Below are 9,917 nucleotides of genomic sequence, written 5' to 3' on the forward strand. Positions count from 1 at the left end.
ACACACACACACACACACACACACACACACACACACACACACACACACACACACACACACACACACATTAAATGTAAATTCAGATGTACATTTGGATTTGATATAATTTAAATTCAAGAAGCTGAATCTGAATTAACCCTTTCTAATACAGCTTCGAAATGTAAAAAAAAAGATGTTTTGCACAAGCTCTGTACCCTTTTAACAGGCAACACATTCAATAAGGTGTACATAAGATTAAACAAACATTGAAGATGAAAATTCCAAAGATGGATGAAACAATCACTTTTATTTGCAGATTTATAGCAGCCTAATGTGAGTGTTCCATGAACCCTTGTGAAAGAACGAAACCTTTGAGGTTGGAGTTTGAACTCAAATATTGAAGGACTCCCTTCAGCAGACTGTCAGTCTGTGGTAAAGAATGAAAACTACTGCTCTCAATACAAGGTAAGTGAATCTGGGAAACATCAAGTTTTAATTGATTTAACGTCCAGCAATGGTCAGTTTTTAGGTACTGTTTGACCATTCAACATCTGGTATACAGAGCTGGTCCAGTGTTCCACAGCCAGGACGAAAACCACATTGCTCCTCCTGAATCTGAGGTTCAACAATCCGACGGACCCTCCTCTCCAGAACCCCTGAATAGACCTTACCAGGCAGGCTCAGGAGTGTGATCCCCCTGTAGTTGGAACACACCCTGCGGTCCCCCTTTTTAAATGAGGGGACCACCACCCCGGTCTGCCAGTCCAGTGGGACTGCCCCCAATGTCCACGCGATATTGCAGAGCCGTGTCAGCAAACACAGCTCCACAACATCCAGAGCCTTAAGGAACTCTGGGCGGATCTCATCCCCCCCCCCCCCCCCCCCCAATGCGGCTCAAAAATTGAGTCAAACCCGGAAGTACCAAAAATTGCGGTTCCACCCTCATCCGCTGGGGGCTGGTGTCAGAAGCGAGCAAATCCTCATTGACTCCCATGTTAAAAATACCAATTTCACAGCAGAAATAAACATGTTTACAGCCTGGTACCAAAACATGTTTTTTGTTTAAATTATCTAGTTTACACTCATGACAACTCTGAGGGGGGTGAATTTTTTCTCACTTCTGTTTAAGTGTATTAAAAGCCTAAAATTCTGTATAATTAATGAGCATCAGACCCACGTGACCACAGAGCTAGCTCCGTGGAAAGGCCTCAGTAGAGCCTCGGTCTGGCTTGGAAACTGCTCTGGCATTTTGAGTCTCTGTGTTTGTGTATTCTTTTTTGGATGTTTTTTGTGCAATTGTTGGACAAAATGACTTGCTGTGGCATTAATTGCACTAATAGAGCGTCCAAGGAGTCTCCACTTCATTTTTTTCGGTAAGTAAAATTATATTTATGTATTTTAGGTCACTGCCGAGCTGAGCTTAGATTTTAACATGTACTATTTAGCCATGAAATTTAAATGTAATAGGGTAAAACCCAGTGCATTTAACATAATGCTGCACTTTAGAAAATGGGTTGAAATATAACATGTTGGTGGAGCTGGGTTCCGACTATCGGCTTGTGGAACTCTCGGGAAACCGATGTTTGATGCGCGGGCTGCCGGCTTGTGGAGCTCTGGGATGGAAACCTTTCCACCCGGTTCCCCCCAGCGGCAGCTCTGTATGAGGTTCCGAATGTGCCAAAAATGTGTCTATGTATTGTCTCAGTTTGTCGTTACTCTCTGTTGTCTCGTGCTGTTGTCTGGTGCTGTTGTCACGTGCTGTTGTCTGGTGCTGTTGTCTGGTGCTGTTGTCACGTGCTGTTGTCTGGTGCTGTTGTCACGTGCTGTTGTCTGGTGCTGTTGTCACGTGCTGTTGTCTGGTGCTGTTGTCTGGTGCTGTTGTCACGTGCTGTTGTCTGGTGCTGTTGTCACATGCTGTTGTCTGGTGCTGTTGTCTGGTGCTGTTGTCACGTGCTGTTGTCTGGTGCTGTTGTCTGGTGCTGTTGTCTGGTGCAGTTGTCACGTGCTGTTGTCATGTGCTGTTGTCATGTGCTGTTGTCACATGCTGTTGTCTCAGTCTGTCGTTACTCTCTGTCGACACGCGCTGTTGTTTGTCGTTACCCTGTGACACGTGATCCCGTCTTTTAATGTTCGGGCGTTTGTCACGTGATGTTGTCTGGTCTGTTGTTATAACTTGTCAGGAGTTGCTTTTATCTGATAAGTCTTATTTTGTTCTCCAGCCTTGTTGTCACATGTTGTCGTCTTAGTCTGTCGTTACCCTCTGTCAGAGACAACAGCAGGTGTCGACAGAGAGTAACGACAGACTGAGAAAGAGCATAACATTACAGCAATGCAGTGCAGTGTGCGTACAAATACATAGACACGCACATAAATACATAGACACATTTTTGGCACATTCGGAACCTCATAGCTCTGCGCATCTCAGATCGCAGCGGCGTTTGTCTGCTGTGCGGCTGCCAGCTTAGGTCTCGGAGACCTCTGTGTTCCACCCGGTTTTACCCAGCGGTCAGCCCGGCATATCTCTGACTCAGAAGCTCTGGTGTTGTGCACAGTTAACTCCGGTTGTAGCTAGGTTGCTACCTCTGTTAGCTTAGCTCCCACCTCAGGGTTAGCTTCAGGTTAGCTTGTAGCTAGTTCGACCGGGTGTTGTCAGTTGATCCCAGCCTTACAGCCCCACCCTCAGCTCCTCTTCTCTTCCCTTTTGTGGAATTGTCTGGGCTTGACGGAACCTGTGACACGGTCAAAATGGCGGTGGTGGCCACCTCCCATTTGGCCTCAAAAACGTGATATTGGAGTCTGTGGAAAGGAGATGTCCAGTATATTTATGTCGATGGTTTTAACAGACAAAAGTTATGCTTGATGTAGTTCTCTGTTGATCTTGAAGGCTGGTATGTTGTGGTCACAACTTCGAGCGTCCTCATTACAAAACATTTAAAGGTGCAGTATGTAAGAATATAGCGAGAATTTCACAGTGAGAAAATCACAAAAAGTCTAACGTCAGTTATTTTGGAAGGAAGGTTATTTCGTATCCAGCTGGCTGTGGGGATTGTCAGTTTTTCTTCTTTCAAAACAAAGGAAGGAAGGACGCAACTACTGTTAACATCAGTGAGTGTGGAGTGATCATGTCTCCTGAGAGCTGAAACTGCAGCGCAGACAATTGTAATTTGACGACGGACGTCAAAAAGCTCCAGATTTGTTTTAAATGGTTGCAACAACCAGATTTTTACCAAATGATGTCCTTTTTAGTTAATTTCTACATAACGACCTTTAATTAACAAGTTAACTAAAACTGACCATTCTTAATGAGGCTGCAGGCTTTCAAGAATAAAAGGAAGTTCATTGCCTTGCCCATGGACACTTTGACATGTTCTTGGCTGAGGTAAAAGCAAACAGTTTTGGAGGAAAAGTACAAGCAAATAGAATTTGGACACTGAGACTACAAGTTAACTTACGTTCACTTTGAACTTTCTGAATGATAATGATGAAAGGGAACACCACTTAACTTACAAAAAACACAGTTTTACAGTTGAGTCAGTCTTAAAATTTGAGTTTTGTGGAGTTTTTGCTCATGGTTTACATAGAAGAATGCATTGTATACAGTGTGTGTGGAAACATTAAAAAATGTGAAAAAGATTTTTGATTTTTGGACGATCCTGTTTAGCTGTGAATTGTTTGAGGGAATCATTCTCATTTTTATCACATTCTATTTCCATTTGAACCCAAATAAACCACTAAAGCAAACGTTGCATTGGTCAGCTGCCTCCGATTGACGTAACATTTAAATAAAGATGATGGAATATAAAAGTCTCAGGGTCTTTGTGGTGCAGGTTCAATGAGTTCAAACCAAGTAAGAAATAAGATATAAACTGACCTTTAAACATATTAAACCATTTATTTATCAGTCTTTTGATAAAATATATGAAATATTATTTTTGTCCAGTGCACTAAAATTTGTTTTAAGTAAAGAACATTTTGAGTGTAACATTTTTGCAATGTGTGAAAATCTAAAACTACTATCAACTAAGAAAACATATTTAGCAACTCTTAATTGACATTCTGGCTAATAAAGTCATTAAGCAGGATTTGTTTTTTACTTTTTCGAGTTCACAGTGAAGACAATTAATCAGAATTTTTTTGAGTGATAAATTTAATCTTAAAAAATATTTCAACAGACATTTGCTGAAGAAATTAATTGGTCAGATTAAAAAAATAAAATGTAACTGCAATATAGAGATAAACCAAAATCTGCAGTCTACTACAATAAAATAACATTTCTTTTATTTCATTGTCTGAGTATAAAATATGTGAGGTTTAATCTAAAATAATCCACTCGAGTGTGACTAAAAAGAGTTCAAAGGTTTGGATTACCCAATTTGTGTTCGTTTGAAAAGCCAGAAACGGATTCAAAAAATGACAGCCCACTTGTTTGTACAGGTTACTATTGGCTGTTTGGATACTTTAGTACCAGAGTTTTGGAAACCCCAATAACATTAAATTGGAGGAGTGTTTGTCGTTGTCTGTTCATTTCTATAAATGACTGATATTTATTAATGACATCTCTGACAGTTCCATCTCAAACATTTGAAGAATCCCCTGAATGAGGCTTTAGTCTCCGATAAACGAGGACGACTGTTGGCTCTGGGGATTCCAGGTGAGTGAATTTCTCACGTATTATTACAACGCTAATTTAACTCATTTGGATGAGGATTCTGTGAGACGTTATTTATCTGTTATTTTCTACTGTGGACAGGTTTTTGAAGGGTTCCAGTTTGAGCAAAAATAAGATTTAATCTAGTCTAGTTCTGATTGATGAGTTAACAACTTGTCTGAGATGGGTAAAGACAAAAATGAATCACTTCCAAAAATTAAAAACTCATTTTCAATGGCTTTAATATTATTTCACCAAACTGAGGCCATTCAAAAATCTATGTGAGACATTAAAGTGACTATGTGTATTTTCCCTGGTGAATAGGGGCAGTACATACGTAAATCATTGTAAGCAGGAGTTATTTTTGTTTTTGAGTAAGACCTTAGCAACGGATGCTCATTAGGGTCAAAAATTCATGGGAGCGCAATCTCCAGCAAAATGGCAAGCAGACTCACTTTCATCACTGACAATGAGTGAAGAGGTAAATGTGTAAAACAACGTTAATGAATGGCTAAATCTTTGTAACGGTTCGTTACAAATCAATAAATGTGTTTAGTCCTCACGGGCTCCCATAAAAGGAAACATGGCTTCTAATATGGCGTCGCCCAGAGACTTGAGCCTAGCTTTTGTTTCTGCGTCTCTGTCAGTACGGAGACACACAACGCCATTATCCGTCCTTGCGAGGGCTCTCCAGCAGGCTCACAAGGACGGACGGAGTCAAGCTCTCTTTTCTAAGCATCCGTCGAATGAGACAGAGAGCAAGCTTGTGATTGGTCAGGACACCACCTTTGTCAACAGCACCGCAACTGCACCCTCATAAACAAAGATATCTAGCGGCAGACACGGAGTAGATTGAGGAATACCTCATGGAAAAACTCTAAAAAATATGAACGTTTATTCTCCCGTGACTGGAGAAGTGAAAAGGTAGGCAGCAAGCACTTTATTTGTGGACAGAAATGACGGGAAACGTGGGTTTAGAGGTGGCGGGCGCACAAAGAGGTGGAGGAGAATGAGGGATACATTTGTCCGTGTTAAAAAGTCTCTGAATTACATAAACACAATGCAAACACACTATCTTGGACCGGATACATAACAGGACACCCCGGAACAGCGCTACGCCCTCTGTTGTCCTGGCCGGAAATTGATTTGCAACCCTCCCCAGAAGACGGAGAAGTATGAGGGCAAACGCTTCTGTCAATCCGTGCGTGTCTCTCCCTTGTTGAGCTGACTCAGGAGCATAAACCAAGCTTTTGACCCTATTTTTATGGTCATATGTTACAAGCCGCCAATAGAATTAAACAACTGGGCATCATTTAATTCATTCATTCAATTTCGGTGGATATTTCCAGAGATTAATGGTAAAAATATGCATTGTCTCTTCAACCCTATAACTCAATAATGTCATTTTCACTGTCCACAAATGATTAAATATGATCTTTATGTTTGACTGGGAATGTTTCATTCTCTCTTTGACATTTAGGAGCCATGTCGTTGCATCAAGTGAGTGGGATAGTTGTGCTCTTTAGTTTAAGTCTTGTTTTCTTCCCACAACACTGTGATGGAGGAAACATTCTGGTGTTCCCTGTGGACGGTAGCCACTGGATCAATATGAAGATTCTGCTTGAAGAACTTCATTCCAGAGGACACAACATCTCTGTGATCAGGGTCTCCAAAAGCTGGTACATTCCAGAAACATCTCCCCTCTACACCTCCATTGAAATTGAAGTGGATGCAGGCTTGGAACACTTTTATGATACATACATACAGGAACATATTAAGGTATGTGATTTTTATGTTGTGCAATTTTGCTTCCGGGAACAAATTCACTTACTGGACGTTTTCTCTGTTTTTTAGGCACAGAGAAAAGGGGCTTCAATGCTGACTTTTCTAAAACTCACAAAGGATTTTTGTTCCATGATTGTTGATGGCCATTCCCTTTGGCGTGATGCTATGATTCAGTTATTTGAGAATCAAAATTTGGTAAAAAGTTTAAAAGATTCCCATTATGACCTGGTTCTTGCTGATCCAGCCAATGGACCTGGGGTTGTGTTAGCTAAATATCTTAATCTACCGTTAGTCCTCAACGTGCGCTGGATCACCAGTGGAGAAGGCCACTTTGTGCTGGCCCCATCACCGCTTTCTTACATCCCAGTGCCAGGATCTGGTTTAACGGACAAAATGAGTTTCTTCCAGAGGGTCAAAAACATGCTCTTCCACGGCCTTGTACTGTTCCAGCAAAAATTCTTGTTGCAGCCCATTTATGATGCCATGTGTGAAAAATACGTTGAAGGTGGATGCAACCTCGAGTCGCTGCTTCAGGAAGCAGACATTTGGCTGTTCAGGTCAGATTTTGTGTTTGACTTCCCTCGGCCAACGATGCCAAATGCTGTTTATATCGGAGGGTTCCAGTGTAAGCCTGCCCAGCCTCTTCCAGCAGACCTGGAGGACTTTGTTCAGAGTGCCGGAGAGCATGGAGTCATCATCATGAGTCTGGGATCTTTGGTCAAAACTCTGCCCAAAGATGTTGTAGAAGAAATAGCCACAGTTTTTGCCACAATGCCTCAAAAGGTAAACTTTTCTTTCTGGTGGAGCATTTGATTTAATTAAACATTATTCATGGGTAGAAATTTATCACTGATCATGTTGGAGTGGTTATATTTTAAAATGTGAATTTTTTTCACTGGCAACAAAAGTCAGATTGATTTCTTATAATCATAAACAAAAAGGAGATTGGGTTTTACAGAAAAATTGATACTGCTGTGCAGTGGCGCTTCAAGGCTGTCATGGGGCCCCAAGAAAAAAGACCTGGTGTCCAGAGCAGACTAGGGAGCTTCTCTGTCTGAGCTGGTGGGGTGGGGGTGTTATCAATCAATCAATCAATCAATCAATCAATCAATCAATCAATCAATCAATCAATCAATCAATCAATCAAAGCTTTATTTATAAAGCGCCTTCTGCAACCCTGTCAGGAAGCCCAAAGCGCTGAACATGGTTCAGTTGAAGGTAAATATATTGAATAAATCAAAAATAAAAGCAATTCAAATTACAAAATACAAATTACAAAATAGTTGAAACATTCTGGTACAGGACAAATGTGTAAAACAATGGATTGAGTGAACCAGTGAAAACTGTGAAATAAATTCAACATAAAAGAGGGCCAAAATCAAACATGTTCTGGAAACGCCAAGCGGAGGAGGTGTGTTTTTAGGCGACTCTTAAAGGCTGGCAGAGATGGGCTGGTGTTGCAGACATGATTCCATATCAAGGGATCGAGAAGTGTGCAGCCGGTTTTTAACGGAGCATTGGGCGAGAGCAGGAGGGCCCCGTCAGGTATTTCACTATCTCACAACTTTTGTGGTTACCACTTGGCTCAAAGTTTGTCAACCCTCAGGGGGCCCCTTGTGGTCTGGGCCGAAATCAATTTCCCCTTCCCTGCCTGTTGCCACACTAAGCCTTTGGTACTGTAAGCCCACAAAAAAATAATGATGCCTTGTTGATGTAACTGAATTCTTTTTATATGACACTGGTTTCACACTGGAAGCATCGCCGGCGTGTAACGGCAGCGGAACAATTTACTCGCGAACTTCAAAGCATTTTTTTTCACACCAGGAGAGTCTTGGTAGTCGCTCGGCTTCCTTGCCGTGCTCTTTGCTGGAATTGAGAGATCACACGATCCCTCGAGACTTCAGGCCACGGTTCGTTTATGCAACACGCCATTAAACCAAAAAGAAAGAAGTCACCTTTTATATCGCTGTTTTATGTCCTATATGATGCTGCTCCTCTCCACTGCCAGGAATAGTCATGAAAACACACCACTGCACTTCTGGAACGATGCTGTGAGTAAATAAGTCGTTAGGTCACACGTTAGCTTCGTGTATGAAATGGCATCATTGCCGAACTTTTATTTTGAAAATTAACAGGGATTTTACACTGAAACAGTGTGTGATTTTCTGTTTAGTCCTATATTAACGACGGAAATTGACTTGTCCCAGAAGCAGCTCAGGGCAAAAATAGAACCCAATCTTATCTTTAGTGGTGTGCCGCTTCGGTGACGCGCCTGGAAATTGCCGCGTCGCTGCTGGTTTGAAACAGCAGACAGACTATAATGGATGCTATTAGAAGCAGTGGCGTTCCTCTGCCGTTCCGCTGTTCTATGTCAGTGTGAAACCGAGGTTAGAATGTAGCAGCTAATAGCATATGTATGCTCTACAATTATTGCCTTAGTACAAAAGTGGAAAAGGTTTTAGCTCAACTTTCTTATACTGACTGTCTCCATCTGGTTTCTAATCAGGTGATATGGAAACACAAAGGGGAGCGACCATCTACCCTGGGCAATAATACCCTGATTGTGAACTGGATGCCACAGAAAGACCTCCTGGGTCACCCTCAGATCAAAGTCTTTGTAGCTCATGGAGGAACAAACGGAGTCCAGGAGGCCATTTACCATGGAGTCCCAGTTCTTGGTATCCCCCTGTTCTTTGACCAGTATGACAACCTTCTACGTCTGCAGGAAAGAGGAGGTGCAAGAATCATTAGGCTGGCTGATGTTAATGGACTCACATTTGAAAAAGGTATAAAGGAAATTGTCTCCAACAGTAGTTATAAGATGAACATGCAACGACTGTCACGTCTACACAGAGATCAACAGGTCGCTCCCATGGATAAGGCTATGTTCTGGGTAGAGTATGTGATGCGTAACAAAGGGGCTGCACACCTGCGTACCGAGGCCTATAAGATGCCCTGGTACTCGTACTACTGTTTTGATGTACTTTTATTTTTAATTACTGCAACAATTCTGCTCCTCTTTTCAGTTGTGGCTGTTTTTAGATGCATTTGCTGCTCTGGAAAAAGAAAGCTAAAAACAAAACAAAACTGATTAATTGCATCTCTAGGGTAAAGGCTGGTTTAGATATCTCTTTTCTTACCATTAAAAGTAGAAAAATGTGTCCACCGATGTATGAAAATCTGACCGGTGATAAAGCATTGTTGATTTTAATAATTATAAACTTCATAATTTGAATTCAAACAGCTTTGGATGAACCTCTTGCTGTTAGACCTGATGACTAAAAATCAGCTTAAAATGATGCTGAAAACTTTGACTTCACATCTACACAATGTGCAGAATATTTTGGCAGAACAATTATGAAAGGAATTTCCTTTTCCCTCATTTCACAGGTCTGTTTTGGATCAGATCTCATCATACTCAGAACTGCTGTTTGAAATCATACAAGTTTGGGATTTTTCCATAAAACATTTTAAATAAAAAAAGGAAATATGAAAATTTTAAAAA

At 41.3% G+C, this 9,917-nt stretch overlaps 1 protein-coding gene across 2 annotated transcripts; it reads left to right on the forward strand.

The window, feature by feature from the left end:
• The first annotated feature begins 380 nt into the window (after window positions 1-380).
• On the forward strand, window positions 381-9,917 carry LOC107386932 (UDP-glucuronosyltransferase 2C1). 2 transcript variants are annotated; one of them, XM_054730838.2, is made up of 5 exons: window positions 381-444; window positions 4,546-4,630; window positions 6,108-6,406; window positions 6,482-7,195; window positions 8,919-9,917. In XM_054730838.2, exons 3-5 carry the CDS (start codon window positions 6,113-6,115, stop codon window positions 9,501-9,503), a joined length of 1,593 nt encoding a protein of 530 aa, XP_054586813.2. In that variant the 5' UTR covers window positions 381-444; window positions 4,546-4,630; window positions 6,108-6,112; the 3' UTR covers window positions 9,504-9,917. The 2 variants fall into 2 exon arrangements, with proteins under 2 accessions (XP_054586813.2, XP_054586814.2); XM_054730839.2 differs by lacking the exon at window positions 381-444 and adding an exon at window positions 1,334-1,352.

The sequence above is a fragment of the Nothobranchius furzeri genome, chromosome 10 (genome assembly GCF_043380555.1).
Source record: "Nothobranchius furzeri strain GRZ-AD chromosome 10, NfurGRZ-RIMD1, whole genome shotgun sequence".
Classification (NCBI taxonomy): Eukaryota; Metazoa; Chordata; class Actinopteri; order Cyprinodontiformes; family Nothobranchiidae; genus Nothobranchius; species Nothobranchius furzeri.

Coding starts and splice junctions, on each gene's coding strand:
- LOC107386932 (XM_054730838.2), top strand. CDS start 6,113: ATGTCGTTGCATCAAGTGAGTGGGATAGTTGTGCTCTTTAGTTTAAGT. Junction 6,407..6,481: donor ACATACAGGAACATATTAAG/GTATGTGATTTT, acceptor TCTGTTTTTTAG/GCACAGAGAAAAGGGGCTTC. Junction 7,196..8,918: donor TTGCCACAATGCCTCAAAAG/GTAAACTTTTCT, acceptor GTTTCTAATCAG/GTGATATGGAAACACAAAGG.